The sequence below is a fragment of the Cyrtonyx montezumae genome, unplaced genomic scaffold (genome assembly GCF_038088225.1).
Source record: "Cyrtonyx montezumae isolate F1298 unplaced genomic scaffold, pur_monq_1.0 scaffold_36, whole genome shotgun sequence".
NCBI classification, from domain to species: domain Eukaryota; kingdom Metazoa; phylum Chordata; class Aves; order Galliformes; family Odontophoridae; genus Cyrtonyx; species Cyrtonyx montezumae.
The window spans coordinates 8,422,523-8,446,205 of NW_027072041.1; the positions used below are offsets into that span (position 1 = coordinate 8,422,523).

Here is a 23,683-nt window from a genome sequence, read left to right on the forward strand (position 1 = left end):
TAAGTCCATAAAAAGAGTAGAGCTTAAAAGCATAATAGACATCCCCTCTGAACAGAAATTCTTCACTTGTGGCAGATAACTCCTCATCCATCAGTCAGATCTCAAAAACACACATAAATTTTATTATGCAAACTCATAATATATTTGTTTACCTAAAGGTAGGCAATCTTTTTTTTTTATTATATTTACACAGGCACAGTGCTTTGCATGGGGAGAGGTGAAGAAGGTAGTACAGCTGTTTGAAAACAATAGTAAAGGAACATAACAAATAAATCTTATATCCTAGAAGAAAATAAGGAATATAACAAATGAATTTTCTGCTCCTGAAAATCTTGCTTTTAGGCAGAATCAGATAGACACCTTGAGGACCCTGCCATGGTTAAGAGCTGCACAGAGAACTTGGGAAAGCTCAGTCCTGCATGAAACCAGGATTCTTGGCATCTGAAGGAATGTCAGACTTACTCACTATCAAAATTCTTTTTCTTTTTTCTCGCTTTCTCTCCCACCTCCTTTCCCCCCCCTCCCCCCTTATTAAAACATCTATTTCATTATGCAACTTACTAAAGGCTTCTCACTGAAATTTGGAATCCTGCACACAGTACCTTGGGGTAGAAGACATAACCACAGGAAAAAAAATGTTCCACAGACATACTCTGATATTTAGTGTTTGATATTTGAGATGCACCATTGTTGCTTTCATAGAGTTTGATTCTGACTTGATCTTATCCACACTTTGTTGATTCTAGTGGGAATACAACAGTGAGTACCCAATTGGTGACCATGGGATCAGCCTTCGATAACAAAGATTGAGATGAATTGTTGTAGGAAACTTTCTTTGTGATTTGGATCTTTCTGAGTCAGGAATCAACCTCCTGAATACAGATATGGACTGGATGACTCCTACTCTCTGCTGAGGGAAGAAAAAGAGGGACTTTGACACAGAGTGGTTAGTTAGCCCTTGGTTTGAGTACTTTGGTGACAAAGGTAATGCAGCTCAGTTCATGTGTAGCCATAATTACCAGAAGAAACATTCAGAGACTTCTGAGAACAGAGGCATTTATCTCAGAGCAGTTAAACCACTTCTGAAGTATCAAAAAAGAGCAGAAAGGATGATAATACAAAAAATATCACTTGAAGTTCACAACTTTCTGTAATTGCAAGTCAGATACTTTGGGTATGATTTTCTTCTTACCTAGAGTAGTTTTATGCTACAGATTCGTCAGTTTCAGAGTAGAAATGAAATCAGAAATGTTCTCCTTTTTTTCTGAAGTGTAATGGGAGAACAGATCCACAGCAGGAAGTCTCTTGCTTTCATTACAGTTTAATTTTTGAACTAATTCTACACATGTTGTAAGAAGTAGGCTTGCAAAATACAGGAAATAAAGGTCCGTATTATTCACAGTTGTTGAAAAGGAAGCTTGTAACTGCCTTTCTGCCAACTAACACAGCTCTTAGTTTAGAATATCCCCCTCCAGATTAAGGCTTAATTCAAATGCAATTAAAAGTTGTTTGATTCAGTATTTGGCAACATTTTATCCAGAAATTCAGTGAGTAGTTTCCTCCAGGGAAGTTCTCCTGGGAGCTGTTTGCACTGGGGAAGAAGGGAAAAACAGAAATCAGATTTACTCCTGTGTATGTATACAAACACATGTATACACATGGATACATATTTTTTGAAAAGCGACTGTAAATGTGTTAAAATTATTGTAAGACTCAAAACTTTAAAAAGTGCAAGTTCACAAAAAGCAGGTGAAAAAAACAAAACAAAACAATTTAGATAGGATGCTAAAAAGATAAGGAGCTCCTCATTTCTATGTGCAGACCTGCTGAACGAGACCTTTGTCCACCTGGGCTTTGGCACTGGGACAGAGAGTCTCATCACCATCTGCCCTTTCTGCCTGCAGCTCTCTCCCAACATCAACTTCACCAGGCCTGTGGCTGGGAGATGAAGATGGCCTGAGGAAGAGGATAGGGGCTGCTGACAGGAAGAACTGGTCCACCCCCCTACCTGTGTGCTTTCTCCAGCTGGTGTGGTATTGAAGTAGGGTGAGGAACACCTGCAGCAGAGCCTGCCCTACTGGCAGTAGACACTCAGGCCCTCATTACCTGGTGAAGGTCTGCTGGCAACATTCAATAAGCTTTGTGCTGTTGGCAGGAGAACTTGTAGAGTTGAAGGCATTTTGCAATAAAATGTGGCAGGGGATTTTCACATCAGGGACAGCCAGCATTCCTGTTAAGTAAGGAACAATTTTGGTAATTATATGATTAGAGACTGTCAGTCACTGAAGCAAGGTTGGATAAAATGTTCTAGCTGATCTGAAATCATCCCTTGAGACAGTTCTATAAAACAGGGCAAGTTTAAAACCCTCAAAAATCTTAAAATTCTTCAAAAATTTTACAGAACTGGATTAAGAAATCAAATATTCTTTTTTTTTTTTTTTTTTTTACTTGTAGAAATTAAACTGTGGTGATCCATTGCATTTAGAACATTTGGGCTTTTTACATCTTCTCATGCTTCTAAAAATGTGTGCTAGTACTGGGCCAGTGTGCTTTCAATAAATGAAACGGAGCTATGTTACACTTATAGCAATGTAAGTACACATACAATATTTTTCTTTTGTTTTAAAAGAATGTATACGGTTTATCTATCTGCTTTGCTAGACATTCTCCAAAAGTACAAACAGTAACATCCAATGTAGGGATGAAGACACAGAAACGTGAAAATAACAGCTCTTTCTTTTACTTAGTGCTGTGAAACTTGGCCACGTGTTTAATATAGTGTCTTACATGGGATAATAGAAATTCTTTGACTCCTTTGCCTTCTTCTGGGTATAATGAAAACATGTGCCATGCCAGGAGAATGTTATTTTCTTTCCATGGCAGATTTTGTTTTGGAAAGATTACTCAGCAGTTCTTCACAATTTTATTCTTAAGGCCAACTTTGTGAAATGACAACTTTTAGTAAGACATCCTGATTCCTCAGTTATACACAGTAGTGTCATGTATTAGAACATTATGAGAGCGGTGTGACTAATGAAATTTCAGCTAACTCTATAACTTCCAGAAAATAGAGCAGAATTATCCTTACAACATGTATGTTTTTGTTGCTGCTGTGATTATAAAGGAATAAGAAAGCTGTGGTTCCTATAGACTGACTTCTTCTTCAGCTAAATAAAGAAATACTTCATTGGATAAATATCAGTGCTTATCACATGCCCAAAAAGAAAGCTGTGAAATGCATCATAAAATACTATGGATGAGTTTTTCCTGCTGAATCATTCCTGACCATATCTCCTGAGAGACTAACATGTTTTTTCTCATTTCCTCCCCAAAGTGGCTGTTTCCTTGTGATTCTTCACTCAGCATGAATGTGAGAATACTATTACTCTCAAGCATCCTTTTAGCACTAAGATAAAAATTTTGCAGCTTCCCTCACTTCTCTCTTGCATTCTACTTTCCATCTAATTCTGTTTCTGCTCTGTACTTACACAGCAATGTAAAGGAGAGACTTTATCTCAACTATAACTTGCCAACATCTTTCTTTCTTGTTAGGTATTATACAGAGATTGTTGTAACAAAAAAGTTAAATTGAAGAAATAAATATTTCATACATTCATCTTTTCAGCAGCTTTTTTAACTTCTAATCTCATGAAACCAAAAATACGAGTTTTAAGTAACAGGATCTTCCCCCTGTATTTATCATACTGATGCACTGCTGCCTTGTGGGCACTCTCACCACGAGTACCAAACACCTGTACAGTACCTGCAATGCAAGCTGTCATGAAACAGGCGACAGTTCCAGCAATCATCGCTCGGAAAGCACCACTAGCGATTTCCTTTTTTTTGGAGGGAGCCATGCTTGCTAGGAAGAAAAGTGTGTATAAAATAGTAGCTTGGATATAAGGAAAGAGCTTTTCACTGAGAGAGTAGTCAAGCACTGCAACAGTTGCATTAAGTGATCTCTGGAGGTCCCCGCCAACCCCTTCAATTCTGTACTTCTGTGATAGATACATGTAGACACAAACAAAATTAACCTGCTAGCTCTCCCTTCATGTGAGGAAAGCCCCACCCTGTGGCTCTAACCAGAAGAAATCAGGAAGGAAAATAAGTTTAGTGGGACATTTAAAAGTAAGGTTTGCTTACTCTGCTAAGAAGCTGGCTTGTGCATAAAGGGGCAATCTGTTTGCTTTGACAGTTTGCACATCTCTGCCAGCCAACAGCTGCTTTCAGATGTGAACCCAGGCACTGCTTTGGGATCTGGCACCACAGCTGGATCCTGCTCTTACACAGTGCCCTGATGCATTTTTAAATTTCTCTTTAAGTCTATTGTATATATGTAACATTTTCAGAGAAAATCACTACCTTTGTCTTTCAGACTAGTGAGCTACAGATATGGTTCGCTTACCCCAGTGCCTAAGATCTGCAGTAGCTGCAGTGGTTGGCAGTATGAGTTCTTGACAGCGGGATTTGTGGTCAGGGCTTGGTCCCCTCCCCTTATTCTCAGCTCATCTCCTGCACCTCAACAGATATATCCCTTGGGGAGCCCCCCCATGCCTAGCTGGGTACTAGTTCTTGGAAGGGAGATGCTCAGCCCCTAAAGCTGCCAAGCTTCACCTGCAGCCTATCCCTCTAGGTGTTTCCTTGGCATTTGCTCTCTAAATAAACAATCCATGAATGGCATTCTTACTTAGGCTTCCTATTACCATTCCCAGGGAGCCAAAGTTGGCAAATCCACAAAGAGCATAGGTGGCAATGGTTTCAGATCGGACCTGGAAAAGAAATAAATACAAAGTTGAATGAATTGACACAGTTCAGGCTGATTTAGAAGTCTGCAAGTGTGGCACTGTGGCCCTGGGCTCTGAGAACTGAAATCACATGATTAAACTTCACACGGTTGCAATCCCAAAGTGTGACTTTCAACAAGATTAGCTCATTCTCTTCCTGCAAGTGTGCAGGCTTTCATATCTGAGGACTCACAGACCATGGGGTGGATTTTTTTGCATGTATATTGATGAGTACAAGTAATAGAAAACAAAAACTATTCTTAACTCCTAGTAATAATTCAGATGCTATTTTTTCAGTGTGATTCACAGACTCACAGACTCATAGAATGGCTTGGCTTGAAAGGGATCTCAAAGCCCAGTCAGTTCCAAACCCTCTGCCATGGGCAGGGTTGCCACCCACTAGATCAGACCACTGAAGGCCCCATCCAACCTGTCCTTGAACTCCTCCAGGGACCACAGGATCTCTAAGTAGTCTGTTCCAATTCCATACCACCCTCTGTGTAAAAAAAATCCTCCTGACATCTAACTTAAATCTCCCCTCTTCTAGTTCAAAATTGTTTCCTCTTGTCCTATCACTATCAGACCACATAAAGTCAATCTCCACCTTTTTTTATAAGCCCTGTTTATTTACTGGAGGACTGCAAAAACGTCTCCTGGGGGCCTTTTCTTTTCTAAGCCAAATAAGTCCAGTTCCTTCTGCCTGAATTTAGAGAGGTGTTCCAGCCCTCTGATCATCTTTGTGGCTTGCCTCTGGACCTTCTTCAGCAGCTCCACATCTTTCTTGTGCTGGGGGCTCCAGGCTTGGACGTAGTATTCCAGATGCAGCCTCACAAGGGCAGAATACAGGGGGACAATCTCCTTCCTTTCTCTGCTGGCCTCTTTTGCTGCAGCCCAGGAGATAGATAGCCTTCTGGATTGCAAGTGCACACTTGTGGGCTCATATCCAGCTTTCCATTCACCACAATTTCCAAGACTTTCCGTGCAGGGCTGCTAACTGAGATGAGTTCATCTCTCAGTCCATCCCTGACACAAGTGCAACACCTTTCACTCGGCATTGTTGAACCTCATATCATGAGTCAGGGAGCCTTAATTAATCTTGCTGTTCATAGCTGGCTTGCCTTTGTAACACTGCTGAAATCTGAAGTTTTGTTACGTTGTCTCTCACAAGCAGAGAGCTCCACGAGCCCAGCTGCTCTGTGCCTGTGCAAGCTCCACTCTGTGCATGGAAGGGAAAATAGAAATGTGTTTTCTCCAGAGTGGGTGCTTTGATGCAATAATGGGCAGAAGAATGTTATGAATTTATGAAACCCTATTTGTAATTTATTGGCTTCCTGACTTTAGTGATCTTCCTTCCCTTGGGCAACACACAAATACCCTTTGCCCACATGAAGGGATACTTCACAGAAAACAATGACTTTGGGTAGAATGAAGGTAGAAATCTTGAGACAAATGTAGTCCTAACACTTTGGGGAAAAACGCAGCATCTCTTAGCAAATAGACTTTTGGCCCCAGGCAGGTCTGAACTTCTGTTTACTGTATTTTATGTGCAAGACAGCTGAATGTGTGTTCTTGTAGGTTTCTTATTTATTTGAAGGATTTTCTATTTCCCTTCCTGTTTATGAAAATCATTCTGTAGACATTTTCAATCAGCCCGCACATATGCAGGGAAATGTGCTTCAAGTGCACATTTTACTTGTTTTTCCTAGAAAAGGCTTTGTGTACTGTGATTTCCCTGCTTTCACTTGCATTCTCCCAGCTTAGAAAATTGGAATCTTTGTTATTATTCAGGTGAGGTATTAGAAAAGACTGCTTGTTTGCTTTCTCTGTCTGAATATCTGTGAGATACTAGATAGTATTTATACTGAACAGAAATTAGAACTGGAAGCCATGCTACTCTCAGATGAGTGGTTGCACCAATTAAAATGATTACTTGGTCTCATGCAAGTTTTATAAATCAAAATTACTTCTGCATCTCAGAAGTTTTTATTGTGGAAGATAATATGGCTCTTTGAGGTACTAAATGTCAATAAAGAAACCTTACACTGCATTTTACTGAAAAAAAAAGGAAAAGAAAAAAAAACATAAAATAAAGGTGATGGGATCTAAATCAGACTAGATCTAAGCATTCATTGAATTCACAGCCATACTCACTTGTAGAACATAGCATGACTATAGCAAGGCTGATCTAGCCATCGATCTTTCTCCAGGATCACTGGTAATGGAAACATGGGCAAGAGTATGGGAATTTTATCAGACTAACTGGCTTAATACCTCAATTTCTGAAATATGTTCCAGGAATAAGGAATGAGAGTGATCAAGAACAAGGTTTTGGTTATGTATCAAGGCAGGTAACCACAGTATCATACTAAATAAAGTGAAAATTTAAGCCTTTTACCTAAGTATGTTTCCTAATTAAGAGTCCTCCACACTGACAACTTATCTTGATTGGAATAGCAAGAACCAGTGGAGGTGGCAAAGCTCACAAAGTGGGGATGCAAAAATCACAGCTGCAAAAATCAGTCTTGATCACCTTGTTCTTTGCTCCTGTGTAAATAAGTGTAAATTATGTGGCACAAAAATCCATGGCGAATGCCATGTAATTTGCCTTGTACTGCTGCCTTCTGCATGTGGACAATAATATACAGCACAGTTGTGGCATGGACAGTAGGATGATAATATCTTAAATGCTATGAGCTAAAGCTTCTTGGATTCCTCTCCTGAAGCATAAGGCTTGGGTAAATCCCTATGGACAGGAATATCCTCCAGTTCTTGCCCAGGATTGTCCTAGGAGAGTATCTCATAGGGAAGTGCTACCTAAGAATGAATTAAGAAAAAAGTTACTTTGAAGATAGCCTTGGCCTTTAGGAAAGTGTTCTGCAGCAGAAAAGAATTAGATGAAATAAATATCTGCAAAAGAAAATGTTACTTACAGTCATATACTGTTTCACATCATTTACGTACATGCTCCCACCCTTTTCTCGATTGTGAATGAGTTCTGAGAGACGCTCATAAGCCACAAATTCATTGAAGAAAGTTTTGTAACCCAGGAGTCCACCGACAATAAAACTATCTTCCCAGTCCACTCCCATCATAAAGGAGAATGGCATGAAGACATATGCACAAATATTCTGCAAAACATGTAAGACAAAGCCGGTCAAAAGTGATAACTGATCAAAGATCAATAACATCTGACAAGTTCTATAAACTGAAAGTGAATGTGGGTTTCCTTCAGTGTAGGAACATTGGTCTTGAATTGTTACTGACAGCATGTCTAAGAGACTGGGAATTACTGAATAACTTTTAAAAGACCAACCCAAAATTCAGATCTAACAAAGTAATCAGATATATCCTTGATTTTACACTTAAAATAAGTCTCTGTGCATTTTTTTCCACAGCAACAAGTTCAGAATGGACAGCGTATTTGAAGAAAATAAAGAGGGTTGAGTTAAAAGTGTTAACAAAAGAATAGTGAAGTCTGGTTCATATGCTGATTAAATCAAGTGTTTTAATGAACAGGCTTTACATATCCGGTTATTGGACTCCATCTGGTATAAACAAAGGGCTTATTTCTGCATAAAAGCTGTACTCCTGACATGATTAGATGCAAGGAAACACAGTATAGTTTATTTTTCTAAGCGAAAAAGAGGTGGGATAATCTGTGGAAGTTCTCTGGGTAGCATCTTTATATTGCTAAAGCCAATGTAAATGTCTTTAGCACCTGTATCATAATGTTATATGCATGTTTCACACTGCCATTTTATCAGGAGTTTGGAAAACAGACCAAATCCATTGAATTATTCTATTGGGTCAAAAAGGACTATCAAGATGAGCTAAAGAAAACCCTTAAAAAATAAGTCCTATTTAAAGTCTGTTTTCTCAGCTGATTGATTTGGGGGCAGTCTCACAATTATGCTAGTGACAAGTCCAGCCTTAACTACTCTCCTTATTTAGGTGAAGCTGGTGAGCATTAAGGACTTGCTGTGGTTATGTAAAGCAATCGTCATTTCAAAGTTTATCTGGAGGAGGTATTAATGATTTGGCAAATACACAGCCAAGCCAGAGGAGGAAAGTATTAGCATACAATGCTCAATAAAGTGCACTGCTGCTTATCAACAACTCTCCAGAGGAAAGCTCTTCATGGACTAGTGAATACAGAAGTATTTACACGGCAATTTCCCTTTGGTTGTAAAGACATTTTAAAATAATATATGCATAAAAATACAAATTTTAAGATTAAAAACAAACAAAAAAAAAAGAAACACAACAGAAAAATGACAAGAACAAACCACACAGACACATAAATTAAGAAAGACAAATTATATATACATATATGGTGTATTAAGGACTTGAAGACCATACCTCAAAGTTCAGCTGTGGATAGTCAAACAGACTGCCCACCCAAGAGAGGGCTGAGTTGATGAAAGCCAGCAGGGCAAGGAAGGAGATGAGATTCACTGCAATGTTTGCCACCAGCAGAATAGAGCTGGATGCTCCTTGGCTGGCTGCCTCCAGCAGGTTATTTGATTCACTTTATTAATGAAAAAAATTCAGTGCATGAACATTTTGTAACTCGGGAACAAATCATAGATCTAAAAGTTACATGAATGTGATTAGGAATCATTTTTCTAGAGCTGTCTGTGCAGTCATAGGGAAAATAATGATCAGGTAAAGTACATTTCTGCCTTGAATCCTGCTGGGGGGCTACTGGGACAGTGTTTCTTTGGACAAATTCTGGCATTGCTGGGAATAGGAGTCTGTTGGAAGTACAAGTTGGGCAAGCTTGGTGTCAGATCCTAGTGCTGTGACTGCTTGAGACACTACTGGAAGGAAGGAGTGGGCACCGATACTTCTGCAGGCAGCCCTTGCAGAGATGCTTTTTCTGTTCAGGAGCCACTGTTAGCTTGGTATGTAGAAGCATGTATTTGATTTGCTGCCTGCCCACCCATCATGTCCTGCCCCTAAATTTTATGCGTAAGGAGTTAATTACTTTTCTGAAGCATGTTTTCACAAGATTATTACTATTAACCTAGAACCTAAATCAACTTACCCTCTTGCCATTTTTAGGCCACTATTCAAAGTTACTTTAGGCTTTTCAGTTTCAGGCCAGAACAGTTTGGAAGTGGCTAATGATGCTGGTGCAGACATGACAGAAGCAGTCAGTAGGTGGGAGGCAGAAACCTAGAATTTTGGGTTGCAAAAAATATGCATCATGAATATCATAAACAAACATGTAGAAAGTAATTAAAATTATTAGATGACTGGATAATTTTTCTACTGGGAGTCATTAAAAAGAACATTACTCACAGGGAAAGAAAGAAAATTGGAGAATGATAACTGGAGACAGGAGAAGCCTAAGAAATAAAAAGTACAAAGTGATTGTTCCGTGAAGAGAGCTACTTCTCCCGTGGCTACTGGGGAGAATCCAAATATAAACAGAAAGAAAGAAAGATAGATTGAAAGAAAGAAACAAACAAAAAAGCCAGATACATGGTAGACCAAAAGCAAATCCAGGCCCTGGATGTAGCAATAGCCGAACAGTAGAATAGTAGAACTGCAGAGTGAGAGCTAGCTTCTGTAACACTGCGTGTATGTCCCTCAATAGCCAAATATTACTGTCCTTTGAAAGTGCATTTTACAAAAATTACATGGCTTAACATCAGTTTCTGTTACCCTTCCACTCCTCCTTTCATAAATTTCTACACACAAAAAAATTCATCTTTACTAGCTTTTGGAGTATTTCTAGCCCTTTCTGTCTTTGCTTCTTGGTCTTTTCAGTCAGTCCTTCCTTCTTGCCTCTGCCTCTCCACTGCATTTCATTCAGATATGGAACACATTTATTATCCATCCCTTGATGACTCTTGATAGTAAATCACATTGTCAGCATTTCTTTTCTGTCTAACCTTGTGCTGCTAGCCTCATGGCAGACAAGGCATGTACTACCTGTGTACAGCATTACTAGAACCTCAGCCAGAAATGGATTCATTAGGATCATATAGCTAGCAGCCACTCCTGAAGGCTTTCATCTATGCCACTGCAGGAGGCACTGACTAGCTAGCATATTCCATGTTAGTACACCTGGACTGTAGAAATATATAGGAATGAGTAATTTCCTTGCAGCCATGGCTGGAAGATTCTCCATACATCTAAGATAGAATTTTACTCAACTTAAATCTTTTTATATTCTTCTACCATCAGAAGCCAGGAATTTTTTGTGATTACTTCAATCAGGAAGAAAAACAAAGAAGCAGAGGAATAACTCAGGTGTACTTCCCTGTATTTTAGCTTAGCTTTTATACTTAAATGGTTTAAGCTAAACCATGCATTCTCAATTCTCCTTCCCTCACTTACCCCAAAAGAAATATATGCTCCTAAGACACTTCCAGCAATAGTTGAGAATCCTGCTGTCATGACTGCATGGAGTTCAGATCTGGTGATATATGGTAAGTATGGCCGTACCATGAGAGGAGACTCCGTCTGGAATTGAAAAACAAACAACAAATTAAGAACTTCCTAATAAATCTTCAGAAATTTCTCTTAATAAATGGGCAGGAATATCACTGGTTGCATCACACCTTCCTATGTGTTTTTCACTAGTTAATCTTTGTGCTAATGAATGCTCTTTTTTCTTCAGGAGGGAAAATTTTGCCAACTTGTCTCTTGCTGATGATTTTTGCTGACTTGAACTCTACTCCAAAGGCCTCCAAAGCTAGAAACAGCCATGGATCTGAGCTGCAGGTAGCATTATGCATCGTGTAACAAATACATTCATACCAGCCAGTATTTATGGGCAGGTGCTCTCAGTCCTTCTGCATGAGCGTGAACATATCCTGGGTATAGTGTTAAATGGACGTACTAAAAGTATGAAAGAGTGAGGACTGTTACAAAACAACTATGACGTGTTAGTGTTTTTCTGGGCTTGGACACTACTCAGTGATATTTTCACTCTCCCTTGAAGACTTGGACAGACTCTGCTGCAGTGTGGGTTTTACAGGATTTCCCATTAGGTGGACTATGTGCTATGTCTTCTTGGCTAAGGCCTTGTGCAGAAGAGCCAAAATCCCATTCTCTCTGTCACTATCTGCCTCATGTGCCCCCTTTCCATCCCATTTTTCTTTTCTTCCTTAATTTAAGAAAAAATATATATATATTTAGTAGCCTTGGAGTAGTCTCATAAGGGAGATCCACCAGCTACATTTATATCTGAATTTCTTTTGTGTTTCCCAAATCATGTCCTGCTGTACATCACAGACAACTTAGAAACTTTGCAGAATTCAGTCTTCCTGGGAATCAACAACTAGTCTTACCCCACTATAGACCTTACTCCATATGAATTGAGGGTTATTTTTATACACAGATGCTTGCTGAGTAGCCGTATTTCACAGTATTTAGTAACTTCATGTTAGCATGTTTTTCCGTGCTGTAACTCACCTGTCCCACAAATATGTTACCAGCAGCTACAAGAGATTCAACAGGAGTTGTCCCCATAAATATTCGCATTATCCAACCAACCTAAAGTGATTAAAAATGAAAATGAAAAAACAAACAAACAAAAAACAAATATATTGCTATGCCTCATCCATTAACTTCTTGAATTAATCATGTCAGTGTCAGGGTTTTGAGACTCCATAAATATTTAATGATTTAAACATCAAGATAATGTGTGTTTACTTAGGAGTAGCATACTTAAATAAGGCAAGGTGGAATAATATAACAGAATCGAGAGTAAAATGCTGAAAAGACATCAGGCTCCTCCTGGGCAGTAACTGATATACTAAATTAACTAAAGTAGATATTTGGATGTGTCATTATTACTTACATACCTTTCCAAATGGACTTTGACCATACAAATGGGAAAAAAATGTTGAATTTTATAAAGGCTAAAAATTTTAGTACACAGTATTTCAGATTGGTGAGATTTGTGGTTAGTATGTAACGATCCTGTGTATGTGAACGTCCAGAAATAAGCTTCAACTATCACCAATAAAAATATCTTTTCTCTCATCTGATAAATTCATTGTACATATAGGTAGAAAGACTAATTGTAGACCTTCCAGACTGGACATTGGTCCTATGACCTGACAAAAATGAAGTCTCAAAGTATGAGGTGAGGAAACGCATTGCAATCTTTGATTTTTAGGTGGTACTATGTGGATGCATGAGATGGACAAGATCCCTGCAGGGCCCTTTCATGTCAGAAGGTTCTGTTATTCTGTGATTCTATAATCTTATTCAAGGTGAAAAGATCTCTGGAGAGTTTGTGTGTAGGTTGGTGTACACAATCACTCCTGTGATACTTTGCAGTAGGCAGCAATACACTAGCTGTGATTTAGAATTAATCCTGCATTTTATGGGATGGACAATAGGCGTGGGGCAGATGGAAAGGAAGATTTAGGTAAGTGTGGTGTCTGAGCTACACTGAAGCAGCCATGCAAAGCCAGTAACTCCTGTGGTGTTAACAGAAAAAGTCTGGGGAGGAAAGTATGCTTGGTGGTGTCAGTTGGGATTTTGTAGTGGTAACATTCAAAACTATCGCCAAGTTAAAAACAAACTATTTTCCATATGTCTCTCCCTGAAAAGATACAGGCATTCAAGATATATCTCATACAAGTCAAACAAGAACCTACTGTCAACAATTCCTACCTTTCCAACGAGCCACTGCATGAATCCAACATGGTAAAGCATAGACATTACTGTGCTGAAGAAAACCACAATTGGCAAGACCTGATTGGGAAGCATAAAATCATTAAACTTCTACAATGATTTTCCTGTCCATGATTCTGTAGGCCATCTAATTTTAGAAAGAAAAAAAGGTTCAAATTTTTTGAGATTCACTTAGAAGTCTTGAAAACTAATAATTAACTTTGCATTTATGCCATAAAACTTTCAACCTTCTTGAACTGTTGTATGTATTTGTGCTGGAATTATTTATCATGTATCTCAAGTATTTGTTTATAGCCATATTTATGTGAGCGCAAACATTTACTGGGTGTTAGCACTTTCTAAGACATCTACAGACTTCAAAAGCCATGGAATACACACTATAGCATTTCACAATTCAGAGCTCAGCTCCTCTGTGTTTATTTCTAAAAAAAAATATCCTGTTTAAACAGCTAAACTGTGCTGGGACAGAAATCTACTGGAAGACTGAGCGATTCTAATGGGAATTGTAACTGACTTGATTTCCTATAATAAAGGGAAATCTTGAATCTTAGAAAGCTCAAACAGCATAGCTCTTAATAACACACTATAGCAAAATCCTTTGTCCTTTGTTATTCCATTATATTGATAACATTGAGCATACTGAAGAACTCTGTGATTGTAAGCACAGATAGATTCTGCTTAAAAACAAATTCACACATGTATACTTATTAAATATAAGGAGAAACCCAATACTTCGGTGGAAGTAGAAGGAACATTTTCCTTACAATTATGGTTTAAAACTATTTCAAGGATGTCTAACCTACTATGTGACAACTTATTAGGTGAGTTAGTTTTTCATGCTGAGTAAAAAGAGTATCACTTAATTTTCAAGTAATAAAACACACAAGAACACATCATTTCTATACCAACACATAAAAGGAAGAAAAAATCCCTAAGAAGTCTCCAGGATTAGTCAGACAAATTAATTAAGGTTAAAACAATACCACTAACACGAGTAAGGTATTATGTGTGTTTAAATGAGGTCATAACGTACTATCAATAAAAGCAGTAAATGGAATGAAAACCAAACCAAAACAAGACAAAACAAAACACACTGTTAGTTCAGAACTTTCCAGCAAATTTAAACTGTTACTTGCTAGAGGAGAGTTAGTACAATCGACAATTTTGATAAACTCTGGAAAATCAATTTAGATAATCAAAAGTCAGCTGTGTATATCAAATGTTAAAATCGTAAGTGATTTTCACTCCAAATGGATGAAACGAGCTATCGGTTGAAACAGCAGTAATGTTTTTGGCTTAAGGAGCAAGAGTCAATGTTCTATCCATGGTAGGTGACAGCTAGCATCCCTTCACCTTTCTTCAATCACACATTCCTCTGAAAATAACTCAGAGAACTATAAAACATGCTTCTATGTTTTTGAGTTGCAAGTAGTTCTGGATGTAGCATTACTCTTCATAAAACTGAGAGGCTATTTTCCATTTGTGACAGTTTCTGCCTTCACTGCATAACAAAGTTGGAGAACTGAAAACCAAACCTATTCATCATTTCAGCTTGGATACACACAAAGGTAGAACCTGTAGGTAAAGAATACATCGGTGCCAAAAAAAGTGGATAGACAACTATGAAAGGAAATATAACGGGGAAGTCAGATGGACCTCATCATTCTCTACATAAATGGCTAGCATGTTTCTTCATGGGAAGAGTGGTAAGTCCTGCAGTGTAATTATACCTTCTTGGTCAAACTAATGGAACTATATATCCCTCTGTGAAAAAAACAGCGAGAAAGTTTACTCTTGAAAAGGTATAGCTTCTAGTACCTACCACATCCCTTTAGATAGACAAGATTTAACTGAGGAAGAAATTTAAACAGCACCCTGAAAAAGCCAGTAACATTTCCATAGATAATCTGCAACAAAGAACTAGCTCCCTTGCTTGAAGCAGTTACAGCATCATAAAAGACGACTAGGACTTGCCCTTGGTGAAGCCCTGCTGGTTCTCCTGTATCCCATCCCTACCTTCCATGTGCCTTAGCAGAGCTCCCAGGCGGCTCTGCTCCATGATCTTCCCTGGCACAGAGGAGAAACTGACAGGTCAGTAGTTCCCAAGGTCATCCCTATCATCCTTAAAAATGGGTGTGATGTTGCTTTTTTTCCAGACACCAGGTACTTCACCCAATTGTCACAACTTTTCAAATACTACTGAGAATGGCTTAGTGACTACATCAGCTAATTTACTTTGAACTCTGGGATGCATCTCACTGGGACCCGCTCTGGATGTTCAGGTTCCTCAGGTGGTCAAAAACCTGATCTTTAATTACAGTGTGAGAGATGTTACTTCTCCAATCCCCTTCTACAAGCCAAACATTTGAGGGCTGTGTGGAGAGCAGTTATCAGGGAAGACCAAGGCAAAAGACATACCCCAGCCTTCTCTTTGTCTGTGGCTCCCAGTTACCTCAGTCACTCTCTAGGGAGTGTATGCCCTCCTGGACTTTTCAGGTTGAAGTACCCATAGAAGTCTTCCATGTTTTTCTAGGTGTCCCTTGCCAAGTTTAGTACAAGCTGTGTCTTGGCTTTCCTGACGCCATCCCTACACAGCCTATCATCTTCCCTATACTCTTCCCACAGTACCTGTCCCTGTTTCCACTGCCTGTGCATTTTCTTCTTGCTCTTCAGTTTGACAAGCAGGTCCTGGTTCAGCAATGCCAGACTCTTTCCTAACTTTCCTGACTTGCTACACCTATATAGTATATTAAAATATATTTTCTATTTCTTGCTGAAATGCTTTTTTCCCCCTCCTCTAAATTGTTACAAGCTTTCTTAGTAACAACATATCTTACAGGTAGAATCTTCTTTTTTATCACTTTTAAGAAGTGACAGAACTAAGTGCGAAGAATATAAGAATATTCCAATTTGATATCTCAAGGTAAGAAAGAAGATAAAAGCTATGTAAATCTATAGCCAGATGTCTAAAGTACCAGGCAGAGAAATGGCTCCTATGAGAGACCTGATATGTTTAGTGTGTTTTTCTTGCTGTTGTTATTCTGAACATATAAGTGCTCTCGATTTCAGACTAAGCAAGTGCCATAACAGGAACTATGTGTGGGAACAAAACCAGACAGAATGTCAACAGATGCTAGGGAGTAGAGCACACTTGAGTTGTATTCCAGCATTTTCCCAACAAATTCTAAGGGAGAGATGGAGAATGTCCCAGGGATCACATTAATGGCTGACATGACTCATACAGTTCTCCCTGCTTCTGCATGGGTACCTTCTCCTTGGTATAAAAATATGAGACTTTCCACTTCTACAGAGGCAGTGTATGAGTGTCAGTGATCTACAGAGCACTTCAGGATATGACAGCATAGCATAGTATAGAACCTTTACTTGCGGAGACATGAAAAGTACAGGCAGGAGATGTGGGTTTTATTTTTTTTTATTTTTATTTTTTTACAGTGGAAGGGACACCTTTCACCAGATCAGGCTGCCCAGGACCCCATCCAACCTGTCAGATGGGGCACTTACAACCTCTCTGAACAGTCTGTGCCTGCACCTTGCCATGCTCTGAGTAAAGTATTTGTTCCTAATATCTAACAGAAATCTACCCTTTTTTCCCTTACAGACATTACTACAAGATCACTAACTACAGTCCTTTATATGTGAGATTCCCAGATTTTCTGCACAGAGTAGAATACAGAGGAGTTTGCTGCTTAGCTGATCTCTCTGGTTACTAGACTCTTATCACAAGACATATAATAAATACATTTTCCAAACATTCTTTTCATTTCTATCACCCGTCTTTCCATACTGTATTTATAAAAGCTGCCTTACCTTAAAAGCAAAGAAATGATCTGTGTATTTTTCACCGAACACAAACTTAGCACCTGTGTCAGAGTACTCCAGAAAAGTCTACAGACAGAAATAAAATGAAATTAATCATAGGCTCCATGTCCTTGACAAAAATAAAAAATAATAAAAAATAACCACGCAAATGCTCCTAGACTTGTTGCAGTGATGTGGTGCAGTTCAAGGATCTTGTGCTATTCTCTTTAGGGGGAGGCTGAGAATGTGGTGACAAAACCAAGGTAACTCATGCTGCTTGCAGATTAGCAGCAAATAGACATCAGACACGGGCCTCCACACCTGAACAGAAACAGTATATTCTGCACTGACTTACTTTAAAGGCGCCTTATTATCTGTACTGTGAAGAATAGCTGCCTGAATAGTATCTTCAGAATGAAAAGCCTGAATGTCCTTCAGTGAGCACCCTCTAATCTGGTTTTTGGATTTTTCTTATTTAGTACTTTGCAACAATGAACTTCTTAAAAAACCTTTGTGTCTGCAGACTACCTATACAGATACCTATGGCAGAATCCTGCAACACTTTAGAGATCTCTTAGTTGTTTGCATTGAGCTGATTTGCCTCGTCCCAGTGGTGGATTCTCCTACTCATTTCTTACTTTCTCATATGTATTACAAACTCCTGGATTTAGGACTGTTCTGAAGATAATGGTGTTTCTCCCTTGCTAAATCTCTAAGCTTTTTAGCACATCGGGATTTCTGAAAGGGTATTTTTTTGTTGGACCAAGTCTAAGGATTTTCAATGCGGGCTTTGGCACAAAAGCAGTTTTGCATTTGGAGGGATTCAAGATATGATTTTATCCCAAGGAAAGTAAAGACATTAACAAACAGGGTTATTCTGGTCATTATTTATCAATCTGTTGCAAGAGATCTTGTAGTATCAGGATGAAACAGAATTGAGAACACTGAATGCAGGTTGTCAGCTACCACTGAGAACTCAGTTTTACTCATGAGGGAAAAGCATCCGGGGGCGTATGGATTGCTGCACTGCCTGTTAGGTAAGAGCCTCAAGACAGAAAATGTCATAATAAATAAATGGCTTTGTCCAGTAGCTTACCTGTATCTGAATGCCTAGCCAGTTAAACACCTCAAACCCTACTTTTGTCCTGAGGATAAGAAGCCCAAGAATAAACTGCATTATTATTCCTGAAAACACTGGTCTCCAAGCAACCTAGATAGACAGGAAAATAAAAACAGAGAAACGACCTGTTATTTAAACATATAATAACGTACCTCAGATGTTTCTCAATATAATGCTTAATGGATAGTTTGGCTAGTCTGCAGGATAGCAGCAGCTGCTAAAACAGGGGTCTCAGAGCATGTCTCTCCTGATGGGAGAACTCTGGGATGTGGCTATCTCCATCTGAGTTAAGTGCTGAAAATCTGGTTACATAAGTGTGAAAATACCCATTTCACCAACACAGACTGCAAGCAAGCAAGTTAAAAGAGAAGGAGAGACAGTTCTTCCTTTATTACAGTTTATATTTGAAATAAACACACATGATGGCAGCAGACAAGTGTTACTTTGACAGGGCTCTTCCTGTCTCTTTTTCTCTCCTTTCTCTCTCTCACTTCTTCCTTCCTTCCTCCCTCCCCCCCACTGCTTTTGCAGTGGGAGTCAAGGGAGAACAACAGCTCCAGTTCCATGCAGTGTGTTTTGACATGACAGTAATGTACATTGTCACATACAAGTGACATTCTGTAAGCTGTGGTAAGCCTGCTGCGGTGGAGAGGCAAGGAGCAACCTGTCCAAGTTTACACTCATGCTCTGGAAGCAAATGAATCCTCACCTAGTTACAAAGGACTGGAAATGACCTCCCCAGCAAGTGCTCATACAGCCCCATGAGTGTTTCCCAAGATGTCAGAGCAAAATGGCTTTCCTTCAAAGTGAAACATCTCTTTGTTCTGACAAGCTTAAATTCTGGTTTTAATAAGTTTTCTGTTACTGTCACTGAACATGGCCCTGGCACTAAGCTTAAAATAAGAAAGATCCAAAATAGACTAAATACTCACTCTCATTGGATATTTGGAGAATATAAACATCAATAGAATATACATCACAAGTCCACCAAAGGAGATTAGCTGGCGGGATCCCTGCTTTGCTGTGTCAAAAATGAGCCAGAAAATGACAGCTAAAATCAGAGCTATGCACAGTACCCTGCAAGACAAAAAAGTGTCAAGCATGACATTGTGGAGGAGCTCAGATAGTCCTCCCATCCTACCTCTCCCCCACATTTAAATCTCTGTGAAAGAGATCTCTGAGCACAAGTATTGAGCTGAAACATTTAGCTGTACATAAGTAGGAACCTGTACTCATGTTGATATCATAGCCACACCCCCCAGAAGTGTTTTGCACCTGTATAAAGTCAAAGGGTGGGGAACATTCAGTAAAATACAAATGACCTAAGTGTTTTTCTATTAAGTGAAACGTAAAAATATGCCCTCCTTTCCCACTCCATCCTCTTTTTCCTTTCTGTCTTCTCCATTGACTAATTTCTTAGATATGGGCAGGAGTGGCTGATCATGCAGTTATTTCATTTCAAACTATATTATGCAGATTAATTGATGGGCACATTAAATACATAGCACGGAAGAGCAGGCTGCAAACTGTTTACTTCTTTGCAACTGACTGTAGCCTGTTTAGAACAGTATCTTTTAGTTGCAGCAATTTTAGTTATTCTAGAGACAATGACAAAAACAATGTGTACATCAGTGTTCCTTGTTTCTGTGGTCTCCACTAACAAAGAACTATGTGCAGTTTCCATACTAGGGCTAACAACAGTCTGAAAGAGGGAAATACAACATACAGCTTATAGAGGGGAAAACTAAACACAGTTCTGTTTATTTCATGTTAATTATGTCCAACTGTTGTTTAGCTTTCACTGTTTTGAGTGGTATTTAGCTAAATTTAATATGTAATAACACTGAATAACACTTTCTGACCTGAGAGATTTTCTCTCTTGGTGATCTGTGACCAACAGTTAACCACTTACTCTGGAACACGCTATCTAAAGAATGAAGCCTTCCTAATACAGCACTTAGTGCCTCTGAGTTGTTCCATCTACCCATCAGGACTCTCCTGCTCTGTTTGTTCCTTCCCCTGCCAAACCACCTAATATAGGTGTTTGTGTGCAGCTGCTCCCTGATGTGACACAGGAGAAGAAGGACCACAATCTTTATAGCAACTTTGTTTGAAATTCACACTCCTGGGGCATAATTACAATTAAAAAAAATTAAAAATCAAATTAAAAAAAAACATTTAAAATCTCAAGAAAAAGACTAATTAACGGTCATTTTCCTGAACCTGGAATGATTCCTTCTTATAGCTCTATCTCCCTCTGGGATGAGGTGAAATAGATGAGAGTGAAGGATATTAATGTTTTTTATATTAAAGATATTTCACTTGGTCTTTGGAATCTCAGTGAGCCTCCTTTCACTCATTTCCCCAGGGATAAGTTAAATACTCCTTTTAATGATTAATCTAACTCTCTTTGCTTATGTTTTTTTAAGTTTAAAGAAAGCTGTAAAAGTAAACTATCATTTTGTTCTTCTGGATAAGTAAGTAGACATTCATATTTACCATTTCAGCCAAAACCACTGTTTCTCCAAATATCTTTCTCCAGGGGAAAAAAATGCAGCAATTCTGTCTTCATATTTTGCTACTAAAAAATCCCAGCAGATGAAGAAGATGGCCAGGACAGTAATGATGAACAGTGGCAAGGCTCTCTGAAAATTCATGGTGCAGGCTGCAATAACTGCTGCCAAGTAAGCTGCCACAGAAACAGAAGTATACATGTCAGTTATGTATTGCCTATTTATAGTGAGAATAAAATATTAAATTCAGTGCAAAGGGCATGAGTTAAAGTCAGGACTGAGCTTATCTATGAGTGCTTCCATTGCTTTTCTAACTCTTATTCTAAATATTGAGAAATTTCGCTTTCATGGGTTGTGTTGCTACTTATGCTCATTGATATGAACTGTACTGGAAATGGTGGAATTGTTCTTCAGTGGCTTTCTTATGTGGAAGCAGAATATGTATGCTTTCACCAAGTCAACTTCATATCAAATATATTCATCATGTGAGAAAATGCACAAATGCCTTTTCATGTATTAAAAACAGTGAATAAAGAAAAATTGATCTTCTTTGTTTCAGAAGAGAATTAATTTATGCAATAAGAAGATGAAAGTGATGTCTAGAAACATTTGACAATTTCCTGATTTTATGGACCTCTACAATAATTGCGCAGCTTAAAAGTAGTTTATATATTTCATAAAGTAGCAATGAAATAATTTGTCATTCAGTAGTTTCATTGCTATATATAGCAATGAAATCTATATATTTAGCAATGAAAAAATCAATAAATTAATAATTAAAATATAAATCTCTATATATAGCAATGAAATATATATTGTCTATAGCAAATAAGAAAGAACTAGTGATTTTTGTAAGGCAAGTTTTTTTTCATGGAGTTAAGGTATAAATCTTTGACATAGTCTTAGATCTCACCTTCATTCTCGAGCCAGAATAGATTTATACTATGATAAATATGAGCTGATGCTAGGAGAACAGGATATTCACAATGCAAAAATCTTTTATAACCTCTTAGTATTGTGCTGATGCTTATCTCACAGTCATGTTTTATAGGTCTATGTGTTCTCACTAAATGTTCAAGTAGAAAGATCTTAAAAGAAACTTGGTTAAGTGGAAGGAAACAAACCAACCTACTGGATAATCAGGAAAGCAACAAGTAAGAATGTCTAAATTACTTTGCAGTGCACACTGACATACATCAGAATATTTCCCGTAGAAAACATTTGCTGTGGCTAATGGAGGAGAAAGGTCAGAACAAAAAGGTTTCATTTCCTGCAGACTTAAGTCCCATCTAGGTTGGTCCCTGACACTTTCTAGGTAATTTCATATTTTTTGAGCATGTTCCTGACGTAATTTAGCAAGCCACATGAACTGTTGTAAATTGAGTAGATACAGAGACTAAACTACCCTTTATGCCTTGAATAACAGCTAATCAGAGTTAAAACATACTAGAGGAGCAATGTAGAAAGGTCTGTGCTCCTATTATGTTTGGAAATGAGTGGTTAGCACTTTAGAGCTTTCTCTGTGACTAACTTCATCTTAATACCATTTCAAATGCATTTTTAAGGTAGTCAAGAGTTGGTGGTCTTTTTTATTTATTTATTTTTATTTTATGTCAGATATAAGACAAGCACAGTCTACAACCTCATATAGTTAAATAAATAAGGGTTTACCAACACTGGGTGTAAAATACTGTACCTGTTATTAAGACTCCGTACACCACATAGTTAATTCTGGTTCTATGTTTCTTGCAAAAATTGTAGGCTTTATCATATTTCTTTTCTAAAAACCTAGGAAAACATGAAAAACAATCAGAACAGAAACTTGAGCTGTAAATAAAAAGTATTTTCCACAGAATCAACAGTTTAAATTGACTTTTGGAGTAAATTTATCTAGTGGAGTATTTTTAACTGGAGTAAGTGCTAAATTTGAATCTATAAGTGACAGGGAAATATCATTGTGAAGCCTACTAAGATTTTTGTAATTATTTCTCTGGTTTGCTGTTGGACAAGTAAAAAGTGCAGGTATCTGTATAATGGGCCAAAGTTAGCAGGCCATTTCAGCCAGCTCTACTTCTATGAGAAGCTCTGTTTACAAGGTTAGTGCAAACTAGATATGGTAGATAAAGATTCAGTGCCCGTTACTGAACCCACATAGATTGTTAGTGCAATCTATCACTGCCATATGGAGTGGCAGTTCTGCTGTAGTTATGAAGGCCCAAGTTTAGAGGAAAAATTACTAGGAAAATTTGACAAAGAATTTGTCGAATTTGTCTCAAGGCTTGCAGCTTCTATCTGCACTCATGCAAAATAATCAATATAAAGCAAAAATCTTTAATTATAGTGTGCACAGATGCTTCTGGATTTTAACATTTGTTTGTTACTTACATATGTTGCTCTGAAAGTAAGGCCTGCCATTTATTTCCCCTGAAACTATGAAAGCTACAAAGAGCACAATAAATCTGATAGAGCAAATTCTCATCTACAAAACACTGTTTTTCAACGTAGTCATGATCATGAGCTAAGTATTTCACCAGTGGTGAACAAGAGTCTGAATGCTGCACTTGTGAAAATCTGTATGCCATCTTGAAAATGGTTTGTCTTTCACATCACTCTTGCCACTGCTGAAATGCATCATCCACTGCCTCACTGTGCTCGCATCCACTGTCTGGTCTTCATAAAGATTCAGCAAGTGTCAATGAATGCCAATGGGTGCAATTGTTTTGAATGTAGGAATTCAGTTCCACATCTTTGCTACATCAGCACTTCCATGTCAGACACCATTTTCT

At 38.3% G+C, this 23,683-nt stretch overlaps 1 protein-coding gene across 1 annotated transcript in view; it reads right to left on the reverse strand.

The window, feature by feature from the left end:
• Window positions 1-1,488: 1,488 nt before the first annotated feature.
• SLC28A3 (solute carrier family 28 member 3) overlaps window positions 1,489-23,683 on the reverse strand; it is a 38,865-nt gene continuing 16,670 nt past the window's right edge. Inside the window, exons 4-18 of the mRNA XM_065745484.1 lie at window positions 22,594-22,685; window positions 20,884-21,073; window positions 19,317-19,461; window positions 18,361-18,474; window positions 17,274-17,351; window positions 13,425-13,505; window positions 12,213-12,293; window positions 11,133-11,258; window positions 9,832-9,962; window positions 9,144-9,312; window positions 7,715-7,912; window positions 4,688-4,769; window positions 3,764-3,862; window positions 2,107-2,230; window positions 1,489-1,591 (exon numbers count right to left, since the gene is read on the reverse strand). Coding sequence (XP_065601556.1) covers window positions 1,489-1,591; window positions 2,107-2,230; window positions 3,764-3,862; window positions 4,688-4,769; window positions 7,715-7,912; window positions 9,144-9,312; window positions 9,832-9,962; window positions 11,133-11,258; window positions 12,213-12,293; window positions 13,425-13,505; window positions 17,274-17,351; window positions 18,361-18,474; window positions 19,317-19,461; window positions 20,884-21,073; window positions 22,594-22,685 — 1,813 coding nt within the window. The remainder of the gene's footprint in view (window positions 1,592-2,106; window positions 2,231-3,763; window positions 3,863-4,687; window positions 4,770-7,714; window positions 7,913-9,143; window positions 9,313-9,831; window positions 9,963-11,132; window positions 11,259-12,212; window positions 12,294-13,424; window positions 13,506-17,273; window positions 17,352-18,360; window positions 18,475-19,316; window positions 19,462-20,883; window positions 21,074-22,593; window positions 22,686-23,683) is intronic.